We start from the raw sequence: 16534 nt of genomic DNA, 5'->3' as shown, positions 1-16534 counted from the left end.
CTTGGCCAGCCCCATGGGCATTATCTGGGCAAGGGCTTGGGCTGCTGGTATGCTGGCACAAGCCCTCCTGGCAATTCAGACGCAGGCCCAGGCGGAGAAGCACTGTCAAGCCCGAGCCACCTCGTCACCCCTTCCCTACACTCCGCTTTGGTTGCGTCCCCTCTGCCATTGCCTTTGGGGGCCCGGGAATCGCCGACGTGGGCCTGACAGCAGCTCAGTGATCTTGTCCCTGGGAAAGACTGCCGAGTTCTGCGTGCCCCTCCTCCCCGCTGGTTCCCCGGCCGCCCCCCGCTCCCCTCCTCCCCTTGCCCTCCTCCTCCCCTGGTCCCCCCTTCCCCTCCCCTTCTCCATCCCTCCTCTCCTCCTTCTTTCAACCCCTTCCTCCCCTGGTCCCCCCTCTTCTCCTTCTCCCCCCTCTTCCCTTCTCCCTTCAACCCCCTTCTCCCTCCTCCCCTGGTCCCCCCTCCTCCTCCCCTCTGCTGGGCCCTGCCTGTCAGCTGTCAGCTCCTAATGGTATAAGCTTAACGGCTTGCCTGGAGTGCTTCTAACCTGTTACATGCATGTGTAAAACATGATTACATATATTTAATACAAGACACAGCCAGCCTTGCAGCATTTGGGGAGCCGCCCCGGCAGAGTCCGCTGCCCCAGCAGCGGTCACACGGTGCCATGCTGTGCCCGAGAGAACATGCAGTCCTGCGGGAGAGACTGAGGCAGGTCCTGCCCGCACATCCCGGAGGCGCGGGAAAGATAAACCCCCAGGCAGCGGAACTGATCCAAGCCTCAGAGCTGCACGGAAGCAGATGCGGGGCGGGTCACGTCCCACGAGGGCAGCGCGGGGCTCCTCTCCGCGAGGTGAGGCGGGCACCCCCTCTGCCCGAGCAGGGCCCGGGGGGGCGCTCCGGCTGCTTTAGCAGAAGCCAGCGTGGGAATGGCCCATAAGGAGCACAGGCAGCACTGGGGCAGACCAAACGACTCGGGCTCTTCCCAGCAACTTCTCTCCTCTCTCCATCACACACCTGCTCCCCCCTCCCCCCACCCCCCCTCCCGCCAAGGAAGGATCAAAGGCTATGCCCGAGGCAGGCAGCAGGCCCACAGGCAGGCTGTGTCCAAACCCCTGACCATCTTAAAGGCACAGTGCACTCCCCCCGCCCCCCCGCAAAGAAACATTCTCACGTAATTAGAGAGTCATCTGATTTGGAGCTTACGCCATACCCGACTTCGAAATCTGAGCAGAAGTGACTATTCCCAAAATAAAACAAATCTGATCTTTTTTCCTCCTGATTCTAATAAAAGTGATCCTGTTCTCGTCACAAGAAAAGTATTTATGACTATGCGTGGTGACCGATGTTAATGACCTACTATGATCATTTTGCAGTATGTACATATACTGAATCATTGCACTGTACACCTGAAACTCACACGTCCCTTATATCTCAACTAGAGGCCCGGTGCACAAAATCGTGCGAGGGCCTTGGTCCCGGGCCCCGCCTGCCGCAGTGCGGGGGGGGGGGGGGGGGGGGTTCTGCCACCTCTGCCTCTGCCCCGGCCGGCTGCGGCTTTGTCCGGAAGGAAGGACGTCCGGTCTAATTAGCATATTATGCTTTTACTATTATGGATTTTTTTTAAAAAAACACAATAATGAGAACACCCCAACAAGTCAGGGTGTCTATTCAGCACAAACCTCTGGCTCTGCTCTGTTTCAACAATAAAACAGGCACAGCAGCCTCTGACCCTGACCTCCAAAATGCTCACAAAATAGAAACTTGCCCTTGGAACTTGAAGGGCTTCAGGCCACCCTCTCAAAGCACCAGGTAAGACCCACACCCACCAGCGTCCCAGTAAGACCCACACCCACCAGCGTCCCAGTAAGACCCACACCCACCAGCGTCCCAGTAAGACACACACCCACCAGCGTCCCAGTAAGACCCACACCCACCAGAGTCCCAGTAAGACACACACCCACCAGCCTCCCAGTAAGACCCACACCCACCAGCGTCCCAGTAAGACCCACACCCACCAGCGTCCCAGTAAGACCCACACCCACCAGCCTCCCAGTAAGACCCACACCCACCAGCATCCCAGTAAGACCCACACCCTCCTTCAGAATAAACACAGTCCCGCCCGCCTGGCATGGCTCAGTGGTTGAGCATCGACCTATGAACCAGGAGGTCACAGTTCAATTCCCAGTCAGGACACATGCCCAGGTTGCAGGCTCGATCCCCTGTAGGGGGTGTACAGGAGGCAGCCGATCCATGATCCTCTCTCGCCATGGATGTTTCTGTCTCTCTCTCCCTCTCCCTTCCTCTCTGAAATCAATACAAATATATTTGGAAAAATATAAACAAACCACTGTTCTGCCCCAGGAAGAGCCCTCGAAAGGGGACGGTGGGGAGGGGACACAACCTGCAGACAGCCTAGTGATCCCGGTCCTCCAGCCGCATCGGTGCACGGAGCTGCTTCTGGAACATCCACGGTGGGCCCCATGCAGAGCTGCCTGCTCAGACAGCGCCAGGGACAGGGGACAGGGGACAGGGGACAGGCTGCCTCGTGCGGAATTCACTGCCAGGCAGTGACACCAGAGACCAACGCGTGTTGTAAGAAACGCGCTCCCAGCAGGGCCAGGGGCTGTCCCTGGATGTGACGCCTCCTTTCTGCAAATGCATCACCTGCCAGCCAGCCTGGCTGACCCCACAGCTGCGGCTAAGATCCTCCTCCCGGGGTGCTAATCCCCTGCCAAATGCCGGCTGAGCGGACGCAATCAGAGCCACAAAGCGGTTTAAGGCTGCCAGCAGAGGCAGGAAGTGACATGAGTCAACCCTATGGATAATTTGGCCAAAGGGCTGGCCACACCGGCTAGATCAAGAGTAAGATTCACGATGAGGTGGCAGGCAGCCTTCGTTGCAAACAAAACGAATGTCACCATATCAACTGGGAGGACTGGGACAGTAATGACACGCTTTAGAAAATGACTTGTGGCATGATTTTAAAAGAAAATTTTCCAAGGTGTTTAAAATTGTATGTACTGCCCTAACAGGTTTGGCTCAGTGGATAGAGCGTCGGCCTGCGGACTGGAGGGTCCCAGGTTCGATTTCGGTCAAGGGCATGTACCTTGGTTGTGGGCACATCCCCGGTAGAGGATGTGCAGGAAGCAGCTGATCGATGTTTCTCTCTCATCGATGTTTCTAACTCTCTATCCCTGTCCCTTCCTCTCTGTAAAAAAAAAATCAATAAAATATATTTTTAAAAAATAGAATAAAATTGTATGTACTTTTTGAGCCCTAGCCAGCTTGGGTCAGTGTTTAGAGCATCAGCCTGTGGACCAAAGGGTCCCGGGTTCAATTCCAGTCAAAGGCATGCACCTCGGTTGCAGGCTCCTCCCCGGCCCAGGTCCTGGTCAGGGCTCATGCAGGAGGCAGCCCATGGATGTGTTTCTCTCACATCGATGTTTCCCTCTGTCTCTCCCTCTCTCTTCCACTCTCCCTAAGAATCAATGGAAAAATATCCTCGGGTGAGGATTAAAAATAAAATAAAAGTATATGTACTTTTGGGGAGCTGAATTTATGGTAATTTGCCTCTGAAGTGAGAAAAACGGGGACTGCCCCAGCGCTGTCCACGCAGGGGGCGGTGACAGCCCTGGCCGCAGCGAGGGGCTTGTCTCCTGGCCACACTCCTCAGGGAAAACTCACAGGTGACCCCGTTTCTGGTCTTACCCCTTTCCAAGCACATTTGCTTAAGCCAGTGGCGGCACCCGCAGCAGAATGGCCTGGGGCCGTTCCAGAAGTGTCCACCAGGATCTCCAGGGTGTGGCCTGGACACCCGGGAAAGCAGGGCGGGCGGCAACCGAGAGAAACGCAAGGAGAAGGTTACCACGTCCGCCCTGAGCAGCTCCTGGGAGGAAGGGCAGGCACCGGCTTGGGGCTCAGCCTCTCCCGCGGGCCTGGCAGTTGATTGACAGCTGGGCAGACGCCCCGCCCCGCGACGCCCCACTGGCCCGGGCACCGCCTGGGCGTCCCGAAGGAGAACATATGTGCGCCTGGCGGGGACTCCGGTTACAGCCCTTTGTTCCCAGCGACACCGCTCGGGGAGAAAGGAAGTGCCGTTCTCATCCGTCTGGGAAAGGCACGTCGCGGGGCAGATAGCGATCCTGTGTCTCCTCGCGTCGCCCCCAGCCCGGCTTCCACATGATGACAGGATAGGCGCTGCCAGGCCCGTGAAACAGGACGCCAAGGCTTTGCGACACCGGCCTCCTCCGCAATCCTATCCTGGGGGCCGGGGCTCGCTCCCCACGCCCCCTGAAACCAAACCACCTGCAGCTCGGGCACACAGCAGCTGTCCCTGCGGGAGGGGTCCGTGCACGGACCTCCATTCCCGTTTGACTTACCAAACCAGGGGCATGTTTTAATTTCTGTTTATTTTCTAAATATATATTTCCTTAATTTCAGAGTGAAACGGAGAGGGAGAGAGAGAGAGAAATATCAGTGAAGGGAGAGTCATGGATCAGCTGCCTCCTGCACGCCCCAGACTGGAGATCAAGCCCACAACCCAGGCATGTGCCCTTGACGGGAATTGAACCATAACGTCCTGGTTCCTAGGCGGACGCTCAACCACTGAGCCCCGCGGGCCCGGCACCAGGGGTATGTTTTATATGGGGGCGCACACACCCCATTCCCCAGGACAAACACCCCCGGCCTGGCCATGCTCAGCGCTCAGCACCCTAACCCGATGTCCGTCTTTATCAGAAAGGCCGCCTTCTCGGGGCACCTCAGGTGGACAGGGTGCTACATCAGATTAAACAAGGCCCGAGTCGGCTCATTTATTATCTGGCCACACTCCTGGGTAAGGGAATCTATTCTGCCGCGTTTGTGGATTATTGACACCGTGCCTTTTTATAAAGTAGCCGCTTTTTCTTTTTTGTGAATCCTCACAAGAGGATATTTTTTCCCGTTGCTTTTCACAGAGAGTGGAAGGGAGCGAGTACGTGCCCTTGACCAAGAATCGAACCAGCCACCTTTTGGCGCACATGACAACGCTCAACCAACAGCCACACTGGCCAGGCGAGACGGTCTGTTTTCATGTCCTTAGTACGTTCCTCTCGTTCAAAAACAAGCTGCTAAGTTCGGAACTCGGCCCGACCTCACCCACAGTGGCAGAAATGCCCACTTAAACAATACAACCATTTGTCACCTGTCACACTCACAGAGAACCCAACAAACTACAAGGAGTAAAGAGCTCATTGTAGCCGGGAGGCCAATCCACCCCCCAAGAGTCATTCTTCTTGTTTGTTCGCAATAAACAAACCCGGCTGGGGTGTGCCCCAAACCCAAAGATGCCACAGGGGCAGCTGCTGGGACAGCCTCCTGTGAGCGCAGGCACACCCAACCCCAAAGGCCTCTCCGCTTTCTTTTTTTAAAAAAACATCATTTTTTAAAATATATCTTTATTGATTTTAGAGAGGAAGGGAGATGGGAGAGAGAGATAGAAACAGCAATGATGAGAGAGAATCATGGATCGGCTGCCTCCTGCAACCTGGGCATGTGCCCTGACCAGGAATTGAACCGACCTCCTAGGTGGCAACCACTGAGCCAACGCTGGCCGGGCACGCCTCTCCTCTTTAAAAATGCAGGGGCTGGGCCCTGGCAGGTGTGGCTCAGCTGGTTGGAGCATCGACCCATACATACCCAGTTCCATCTCTCTCACATCGATGTTTCTCTCTCTCTCTCTCTCTCTCTCTCCCCCCCCCCCACCCCATCATCCTCTAAAACAGTGGTTCTCAACCTTTCTAATGCCGCGACCCTTTAATACAGTTCCTCATGTTGTGGTGACCCCCAACCATAACATTATTTTCGTTGCTACTTCATTACTGTAATTTTGCTACTGTTATGAATCGTCATGTAAATATCTGTGTTTTCCGATGGTCTTAGGCGACCCTGCTAGCGGTTCTCAACCTGTGGGTCGCGACCCACAGGTTGAGAACTGCTGCTGTAGAGTCTAAGACCATCGGAAAACACCGATATTTACATGACGATTCATTAACAGTAGCAAAATTACAGTTACTAAGTAGCAACGAAAATAATGTTATGGTTGGGGGTCACCACAACATGAGGAACTGTATTAAAGGGTCGCGGCATTAGAAAGGTTGAGAACCACTGCTCTAAAATCAATAAAAGATTAAAAAATTGTTTTAATAAAAAATGGTTTAAATGCAGGATCTTGATATTGTTTGCTGTTATAAAAGTAATACGCCCTGGCCGGTGTGGCTCACGTGGTGAGGCATTGCCCCACGCACTGAAAGGTTGCAGATTCAATTCTGGGGAGGGCACATGCCCAGGTTGCAGGCTCAATCCCCAGTAGGGGGCATGCAGGAGGCAGCCGATCCATGTTTCTCTCTCTCTCCCCCCCCACTTCTCTCTCTAAAAATCAATTTAAAATATGTTTTAAAAATAGAATATGCTGCTGAAGAGTAGATTTAAAAATTGTTAAGATGGTAAGTTTATGTCTATTTTACCACAATTAGAAATGTAAAACTTTGTTTGAAAATGGGAAGTCTCTATAAATACACGGATGTGTTCCACTCACCTGGACTTACAGGGCACCCTTCCATGTCGGTGCATGCCTCTGCTGAATGTCTAGGACCCCAGAAATGAAATTCTGGTTCCAAGATACACTTTTTGAAATGTGTTGCCAAGCTGCTCACCAAGAAAGTTGTCTAATCGGCATCCTATCAAAGAAGTCCTTGTTTGCCCACATCTCCCCACCAGGGGGCCCCGCTACTCTATTAGCTAACCTGAGAGACAAAACCAGGGGTCGTCCAACTACGGCCCGCGGGCCACATGCGGCCCGCCGAGGACATGTATCCGGCCCGCCGGGTGCCGCTGCCTGTCCTGCTTCGCAGCCGACGCGTGCCGGGCCCGCAGTGCGCATAGGAATTTGTTCATAGTTTTTTTTTTAAACTATAGTCCGGCCCTCCCACGGTCTGAGGGACAGTGAACTGGCCCCCTGTTTAAAAAGTTTGAGGACCCCTGGACAAAACCCAGTGTCTGGCTTTTAAGTAAACTTGGATTCCTAACCATCTCTTGACACGCCTGCTTCCTACTTAATCTTCTCACTTGAGGAACCGCCAATGTGTGCTTCCATCCAACTTTCCACTGGGGAGCGCGAATCCCATTCTTTGCCGCTGCTTCTACTAAACCAACTTTGCTATTGTACACCTGCTTTCTGGACCCCGGAATACGACCGGACATTGACCGCTATTTTGTTTCACCTTGTTAGATGCAGTGGCGAAAACATTCCCGCCTCCTGATTTTGTCCCACAACGAGTGTCCATTTTATTTGCTGCTGCCCCTGGGCTGGCCAGGGTCACACTTACAGGCTTCATGAATGAGCACCCCGGAGGCAGTGTCCCCATCAGACCCCCCAGCGACACACACCCAGGTGCAGTTCAAATCCATTTCACTCCATCAGCCCAAGTCCTGCATGTGCCCGTGTGCACCAAGCACTGTAGGAAGCAGCCTGCACCACGCTGGCAGGTCCCCACAAGGGAGACCAGCTGTCCCCGCAGGAAGCCAACGAGCTGGCTCAGTGTGTAGGGGGCTCTGGCAGCCCCACCACAGAGACAATATGGGAGAGAGCAGCAGAGGGGCCCACAGTCACACTGGAGCTGGGCAATGATCCCACAGATGGTTTCTCACCAGTCTTCCCGCGGAGGCTCAAGCTTCCGTTCCCATCATCCCCATCGCTCCGCTAAGTCTCCCTGCAGTCACACCACCTTCAGCGTAAGGCCCAGCAGCCTGCCACCTTGTGTAAGCGGCAGGCAGCCACACTGCTCATTCGGAACAGAAGCAGAGGTTTTTTTCTCTGCCAAAAAAATAACCTCCACGTTGCCAAAGAGACATGACTACTCAAATTCACTGAATAAATCAAAATAAACTGTCAGGCCCTGGCCGGTCTGGCTCAGTGGATAGAGCGTCGGCCTGCAGACTCAAGGGTCCCAGGTTCGATTCCGGTCAAGGGCATGTACCTTGGTTGCGGGCACATCCCCAGTGGGGGGGTGTGCAGGAGGCAGTTGATCGATGTTTCTCTCTCATTGATGTTTCTAACTCTCTATCCCTCTTCCTTCCTCTCTGTAAAAATTCAATAAAATATATTTTAAAAAATAAATAAATAAAAAATAATAATAATAAACTGTCAGTAGTCATAAAAGGGATCTTTTAACATTTTTTAAAAAATATATTTTATTGATTTTTCTACAGAGAGGAAGGGAGAGGGATAGAGAGCCAGAAAAAACGATGAGAGAGAAACATCGATCAGCTGCCTCCTGCACACCCCCCACTGGGGATGTGCCCGCAACCAAGTCACGTGCCCCTGACCGGAATCGAACCCGGGACCCTTGAGTCCGCAGGCCGACGCTCCATCCACTGAGCCAAACCGGTTTTGGCACTTTTAACATTTTTGATGCCTAATTTATCCTTGGCCAAAAGATAACAATCCTATATGCATACACACACACACACACACACACACACACACAATTTAAATCAGGCGTCACATCTTGCTGCTCTACTCCATGCCGTGTATCTTGGTTAACACAACATGAGGCCCGGGTCTTACCTTTTTACCACCAGCTTCAGGGTCTTATGGGACCCCTTCACCAGGCAAATCGCTTCCTGTCTGAACCCCGAGAGGCCGATGTCATTGATGCCCACGATCTCGTCTCCTGCCAGTAACTTGTCCACCGCCGCAGCTTTGCTTCCTTCTTCCACCTGCAACGAAGAAGCCGGCCCGTGAGCGAAGAAGCGCGGCCTGGGAGCCGCCCGCGTCAGCAAACAGGTGCCCAGAACGCGGCCAGGAATACACCGTGACCTGGGCTGCCCGCCCGCAGGCCCGAGGGCCGGCCTCCACACTACCGAGGAGGGAAAGGGGCCATCTGGGCCCCGAGGCCACCCTGCTTCCATGCTGGGCCGCCTCTGCTGGAGGCGGGCTGCATTTACCGGGGCAACAGGGAACAGCATGGAATGCTCAGGAACACACACAACCAAGAACAGTGACTCATCTTCTTTTTTATTCTTGTTAATCCTCACCTGATTTTTAGAGAAAGTGAGAGGGAGGGAGGGAGGGAGGGAGGGAGGGAGGGAGGGAGGGAGGGAGGGAAAAATTGATCCTCACATCAATTGCTGCCTCCTGCAGGTGCCCCGATCTGGGCCAGGGATTGAACCTGCAACCCAGGTACATGCCCTTGACCGAGAATTGAACCCATGACCTCCTGGTGCATGGAACAAAGGTCAACCAGCTGGGCCACACGACCAGGCGAGCTGTTTTTTATGTGGGCTGTATGCTGCTAGGTCACAGGGGTGGGCAAACTTTTTGACTCGAGGGCCACAATGGGTTCTTAAACTGGACCGGAGGGCCGGAACAAAAGCATGATGGAGTGTTTGTGTGAACTAATATAAATGCAAAGGGCGCAGAACTGACAAGCCTGGCCACAAAGCCAGAAATATTTACTCCGTGGCTCGTTACAAACAAGTTTGCCAACCCCGTTTTGTACCAAAAAGCCATTCTCTTCACAAACTACTAAGCAAGCACGTGAACAAATAAATTAACAGTCACACGTAGACAAGGGTACGATTTGAAAGCTCGCTGCCCCCCCACACTGTACACCTCGGTGAACCCGAGAATTCCTTCAAGTCCGCGCAGGTGGCGCCCCCTCGGGGAGTGGGGAGGTCGCGAGTGGGAATGAAGCCACTGACGACGCCTCACTTCGGAAACCTCACCTTTTCCCCCAATCTCCGCCTCGATCCGAGGACAGCTGAACTCGGGTTAATAAAGCAATTATTCATTGCACGTCAACACCGTAAACAAACCTAAAGCCCACTCATAGCAAACCTATGAAGCAATCCATTCCGGGAACTACTGGTTTCGAACGTCTAGACAATTTTATCCCGACGTAATGACAGACGGACGGGAAACAAGTTCCCGCCCGCCCCAGATTACACCTCAGCCACAGGTAATAGCGAGGTGCCGGCTCCACGTGGTGGAGGTTCAAGGTCTGACATGCCCGTGTGAGAGGCCAGGGGGCTGCCCAGGGGAAGGGCCCGGTGGGCAGCTGGCTGTGGGGAAGAGGGTGCCCAGGGAGCCCCAGCCGGTGTGGCTCAGTGGATAGAGCGTTGGGCTGCGGACTGAAGGGTCCCAGGTTCTATTCCGGTCGAGGGCACAGGCCCAGGGTTGTGGGCTCCATCCCCAGTAGGGGGCCTGCAGGAGGCAGCCAATTCTCTCTCATCACTGATGTTTCTGTCTCTCTCTCCCTCTCCCTCTCCCTTCCTCTCTGAAATCAGTAAAAATATTTTAAAAAAAGAGGGTGCCCAGGGAAAGAGGACCCCACAGGGAGTGACCCCGGCAGAGGCACTGAAACTCTGGAGGGTGGGACTGAAGGAGGCCACCTACAGAGCAGACAGACCCACAGGCAGGTGACCTGGAAGGAGAGCCCGGCCCCCAGCATTTAGAGGCCTGGTGGGGGAGGGGCCGCCAGGAGTGCAGGGGCTGGGAGGGGGCGGTGTCTGGAGAAGCGGCTCCTACCCGGGAGGGGTGCAGGCTGGGGCACTGGCATGTCTCAGACAGTAATGCACAGACGAATGTCCCAGGTGCTCGTTAAAACACAGGTTCTTGGGCTGGGAACCAGATGGAGGAGGGGCAGTGGGGGGAAATGGGGGTCATCTGTAATATTCGCAACAACAGATATAAATTTTACAAAATCAATTGCCCTGGCCAGTGTGGCTCCGTGGTCAGAGTGTTAGCTGTTGCACCGAAGGGTCGTGGGCTTGATTCCTGGTCAAAGCAAAGGCATGTGTCTGGGCTGCAGGTTTGATCCCCGGCCCCAGGTGGGCGGGAAACAACCACTGATGTCTGTCTGTCTGTCTGTCTCTCTCTCTCTTCCTCTTCCACTCTCAGGAATAGAACTATGACCTCTTGGTTCATAGGTCAGCACTCAACCACTGAGCCATGCTGGCCAGGCAATAAAGAATGTTTAAAGAAATAGAAATTACCAATAAAATCACCTCTATGTCTGTTGCTTGTAGGTACTCTTCCTAAAGAAAAGCACTCCCTGATCCTGCCTTTCTCCGTCCCTGGGCACAACAGTCCAATTTCCGTAATAACGTCACATACGAATTTCTAGGCACGTTGGCCATGAAAAGAAATCCAGGCTCGTCGTCTCATGATACTAACTGGTGAGGGAGCGGGGCCTAGGCTAACAGCTCAGCAACCTCGGAAGCCCTGGGCACGCCCCTTCCTGCACTGCGCAACGCACTGCCCTCCACCTGCCCCCCGGGAAGTGCGGGAATAACTCCTCAGGGAAGAATCACAGCCGCGTGGCTTCTTAGGGCCTCAGCCCGCACCTCGGTAAGCACAGTGCACAATTCCACCGCCTGGGCACCAACCTCAAAACAAGCACTAAAACCTCAGCCACAAAAGAAAAATTCCTTTCCTCGTGGCTGACCACAAAAAATATCAGAAGGCAAGAAAAATGCGAGAACGCTATTTCAAAAATCGAACAAAATAAACCCCAACCCCACCCAGAGGAGCGACTCCTTTCCGCCCACGGGCAGGGCTGGGTCCGGGCCCTAAGACACAGAAAGGCGGATGCGGCCCTGGCCGGGCGCTGAGCTGGCTGGGCGTCGTCCTGTGAGTGGAAGGGTCCTGTGCATGGAGGGGCCCTGTGCAGGGAAGGGCCCTGTGCAGGGAAGGGTCCTGTGCATGGGAGGGTCCTGTGCATGGAAGGGTCCTGTGCATGGAAGGGCCCTGTGCATGGAAGGGTCCTGTGCAGGGAAGGGTCCTGTGCATGGGAGGGTCCTGTGCATGGAAGGGTCCTGTGCATGGAAGGGCCCTGTGCATGGAAGGGTCCTGTGCAGGGAAGGGTCCTGTGCATGGGAGGGTCCTGTGCATGGAAGGGTCCTGTGCATGGAAGGGCCCTGTGCATGGAAGGGCCCTGTGCATGGAAGGGCCCTGTGCATGGAAGGGCCCTGTGCATGGAAGGGTCCTGTGCATGGAAGGGTCCTGTGCATGGAAGGGCCCTGTGCATGGAAGGGTCCTGTGCATGGAAGGGTCCTGTGCATGGAAGGGCCCTGTGCAGGGAAGGGCCCTGTGCAGGGAAGGGTCCTGTGCATGGGAGGGTCCTGTGCATGGAAGGGTCCTGTGCAGGGAAGGGTCCTGTGCATGGAAGGGTCCTGTGCATGGGAGGGTCCTGTGCAGGGGAGGGTCCTGTGCATGGGAGGGTCCTGTGCAGGGGAGGGTCCTGTGCATGGGAGGGCCCTGTGCATGGAAGGGCCCTGTGCATGGAAGGGCCCTGTGCAGGGAAGGGCCCTGTGCAGGGAAGGGTCCTGTGCATGGGAGGGTCCTGTGCAGGGAAGGGTCCTGTGCATGGGAGGGTCCTGTGCATGGAAGGGCCCTGTGCAGGGAAGGGTCCTGTGCATGGGAGGGTCCGGTGCATGGAAGGGCCCTGTGCATGGAAGGGTCCTGTGCATGGGAGGGTCCTGTGCATGGAAGGGTCCTGTGCATGGAAGGGTCCGGTGCATGGGAGGGTCCTGTGCAGGGAAGGGTCCTGTGCATGGGAGGGTCCTGTGCATGGAAGGGCCCTGTGCAGGGAAGGGTCCTGTGCATGGAAGAGTCCGGTGCATGGGAGGGTCCTGTGCAGGGAAGGGTCCTGTGCATGGGAGGGCCCTGTGCAGGGAAGGGTCCTGTGCATGGGAGGGTCCGGTGCATGGAAGGGCCCTGTGCATGGGAGGGTCCTGTGCATGGGAGGGTCCTGTGCATGGGAGGGTCCTGTGCATGGAAGGGTCCTGTGCATGGGAGGGTCCTGTGCATGGGAGGGTCCTGTGCAGGGAAGGGCCCTGTGCATGGGAGGGTCCGGTGCATGGAAGGGTCCTGTGCATGGAAGGGCCCTGTGCATGGAAGGGCCCTGTGCATGGAAGGGCCCGGTGCATGGGAGGGTCCTGTGCGTGGGAGGGTCCTGTGCATGAAGGGTCCTGTGCATGGAAGGGTCCTGTGCGTGGAGGGTCCTGTGCGTGGAAGGGCCCTGTGCGTGGAGGGTCCGGTGCGTGGAGGGTCCTGTGCATGGGAGGGCCCTGTGCGTGGAAGGGTCCGGTGCGTGGGAGGGTCCTGTGCGTGGAAGGGTCCTGTGCGTGGAAGGGTCCTGTGCGTGGGAGGGTCCTGTGCGTGGAAGGGCCCTGTGCGTGGAAGGGTCCTGTGCGTGGAAGGGCCCTGTGCATGAAGGGCCCTGTGCATGAAGGGCCCTGTGCGTGGAAGGGTCCTGTGCATGGGAGGGTCCGGTGCAGGGAAGGGTCCTGTGCGTGGAAGGGTCCTGTGATGGAAGGGTCCTTTGCATGGAAGGGTCCTGTGCAGGGAAGGGTCCTGTGATGGAAGGGTCCTTTGCAGGGAAGGGTCCTGTGCAGGGAAGGGTCCGGTGCATGGAAGGCTTCGGTACATGGGAGGGTCCGGTGCAGGGAAGGGTCCGGTGCATGGAAGGGTTCTGTGCATGGAAGGGCCCTGTGCATGGAGGGTCCTGTGCATGGAAGGGTCCTGTGCGTGGGAGGGTCCTGTGCATGGAAGAGTTGCCGGTTTGATTCCCATTCAGGGCACATACCCAGGTTGTGAGTTCGATCCCAGGGGCTGTGCAGGAGGCAGCCAACTGGTGTCTTTCTCTCTCCTTCTCCCTCCCCCTCTCTCTAAAAACCAATAAAAAATCTTTTTTAAAAAGAAAGGCAAAAAAGAAACAAACAACCAAAAAAAAAAAATACAAAAGGGAAGGCATAGAACAGTGGTCGGCAAACTGCGGCTCGCCAGCCACATGCGGCTCACGAGCCGCCGTTTGCCGCTCTGTTGACTAATGAGTTTGCTGACCACTGGGATAGGGGCTTAATCACAAGGAACAACAACAGCCTGTAATTATTGGAATCGAGAGTGTAGGTCAGTGGTCGGCAAACTCATTAGTCAACAGAGCGGCTCGTGAGCCACATGTGGCTCGCGAGCCGCAGTTTGCCGACCACCGGCATAGAAGATGGCAGCATAGGTAAAAGCCTGTACTCGCTGCCTCCCACAACCACATCAAAATTACAATTGAAATACGGAACCACCATCATCCAGAACCGCTGGAAAGCTGGGTGAATGGAAGTCCCACAACTAGAGAAGAAGAAAGCACAGAGACTTGGTAGGAGATGCGGAGGCGCGGATCGGGTTGGTCTGACACCCACGTGGGCCGCGTTTTTAAGTGGGAGGGAGATCGTCTCTGCGGAGGCCACCCGGAGGAGCAAGGAGTCCCAGCCCCACACCAGACCCCCAGCCCAGGGTCCCGGAGCTGGAAAAGAAGTCCCTACGGGCTGTAAAAACCATGCGGACTGGGGCTGAGTGACACAGGCTGCTGGAGACCCAGCTGCTCCTCTTAAAAGGCTGGCACCACCAAGTGAACTTACAAGGTCCCGCTTCCCCTGAGCTCCAGCACCAGGGCAAGGCTCTGGGGGACACAGACACATATGATGAGGAACTGAATTGTCTGGCATCAGGGCAGGAACTTGGGGGTAGCTTTCTCCCAGACAGAGGTGCTCTCAGGGATCATTGTTCCTATGCTGGGACCTCCCTGTAAGTCACAGGGCTGACTTGCAGCCGTTTCTGTTTGCTCCACCCTGGTGATTCCCTAAGACCCCGCCTCATCCAATTTACAACCCCACCCAACCTGTGTGCAGCAGCTTTTGCATATGAATGGCCTGTCCTTGCTCAGGCTAAAATCTCTCAAACAAGCCGCAGCTGGATCATGGAGCCCCAAACCTATCAATAGAAGGCCCAAGACCCAGCACAAACACCAGCCTGGCTTGCTTCACAGCTGGGCCTCCTCTGGGCACTTCCAACCCTGATACAAAGAGGAGGAATCTGCAGATCTCTCTGTAGCTCCTGCTGGGTGGCCCCAGGCAGTGGCTGACTTTGCACCTCCCTGGAGACCCAAGAGCCAATATACCCAGTGGTCAGTGTGAGCCCATACCAAATTATAACTCTTTACATCTATCAGTGACACACTCAAGGGTCAGACTCAGTGAGCACCAAAGCCCCACTGAAGCAAGTTCTGTCCCATAGGGGTGTCTCCTGCACAGCAGCCCTCCCACTACAGTCACAGCTGGTCCTCACAGCCAATTGGACTGGAGGTCAATTCCTCCCAGTGACAACAACAGCAATCAAGTCTCAACTACAACAAGACTGTGCACACAGCCCACAAAGGGGTGCACTTAGAGCTCCCAGCTCAGGTGACTGGGGATGCTGAGCCACTAGGCCCTATAGAACACCTACTACACAAGGCCACTCTACCAACTCAAGGAGACATAGCAGCTCTACCCAATACAAACACAAACACAGGGAAGCAGCCAAAATGCGGAGACAAAGGAACATGTCACAAATGAAAGAAATGGAAGAAAGCAAACTACTGGATACAGAGTTCAAAACCATGGTTATAAGGTTACTCAAGAATCTTCTAGAAACCTCCAAAAAAATGGAAAAGGACCAGTCAGAAATTACACATGCACTGGCTGAAATAAAGAATAATATACAGGGATTCAACAGAATAGAGGATTCTGAGAATCAAATCAACGATTTGAAATATGAGGAAGCAAAAAACACCCAACCAGAAGAGCAAAAAGAAAGAAGAATCTGAAAATATGAAGACAGTGTAAGGAGCCTCTGAGACATCTTCAAGCGTACCAACATCCGAATTATGGGGGTGCCAGAAGAAGAGAGAAAGCAAGATATTGAAAACCTGTTTGAAGAAATAATGACAGAAAACTTCCCCCACCTGGTGAAAGAAGTAGACATACAAGTCCAGGAAGCAGAGAGTCCCAAACAAGAGGAACCCAAAGAGAACCACACCAAGACACATCATAATTAAAATGCCGCCCTGACCGGTTTGGCTCAGTGGATAGAGCGTCGGCCTGCGGACTCAAGGGTCCCAAGTTTGATTCTGGTCAAGGGCATGTACCTTGGTTGCAAGCACATCCCCAGTAGGAGGTGTGCAGGAGGCGGCTGATCGATGTTTCTCTCTCATCGATGTTTCTAACTCTCTATCACTCTCCATTCCTCTCTGTGAAAAATCAATAAAATATATATTTTTTTAAAATGCCAAGGGCTAAAGACAAAGAGAGAATATTAAAAGCAGCAAGAGAAAAACAGTTAATTACCTACAAGGGAGCCCCCATACGACTGTCAGCTGATTTCTCAACAGAAACTATGCAGGCCAGAACAGAGTGGCAAGAAATATTCGAAGTGATGAATAGCAAGACCTACAACCAAGATTACTCTACCCAGCAAAGCTATCATTCAGAATTGAAGGGCAGATAAAGAGCTTCACAGATAAGAAAAAGCTAAAGGAGTTCATCACCACCAAACCAGGACTATATGAAATGCTGAAGGGTATTCTTTAAGAAGTGGAAGAAGAAGAAAAAGATAAAATATATAAACAAGAAAATGGCAACAAATACATACCTATCAAAAATTGAATCTAAAAATC

The 16534-nt window shown here is 54.2% G+C and overlaps 1 protein-coding gene across 1 annotated transcript in view; it reads right to left on the bottom strand.

The window, feature by feature from the left end:
- Positions 1–16534, bottom strand: part of SHROOM2 (shroom family member 2) — a 109189-nt gene that overhangs the window by 44165 nt on the left and 48490 nt on the right. The window contains 1 exon segment of the mRNA XM_080653642.1: positions 8611–8762. Within this exon segment, the coding sequence (XP_080509768.1) occupies positions 8611–8762 (152 nt within the window).

This window comes from Plecotus auritus (assembly GCF_963455305.1).
Source record: "Plecotus auritus genome assembly, chromosome: X".
Classification (NCBI taxonomy): Eukaryota; Metazoa; Chordata; class Mammalia; order Chiroptera; family Vespertilionidae; genus Plecotus; species Plecotus auritus.
Note: the sequence above shows the minus strand (reverse complement) of the source record. Positions and strands in the feature narration are given on the sequence as shown.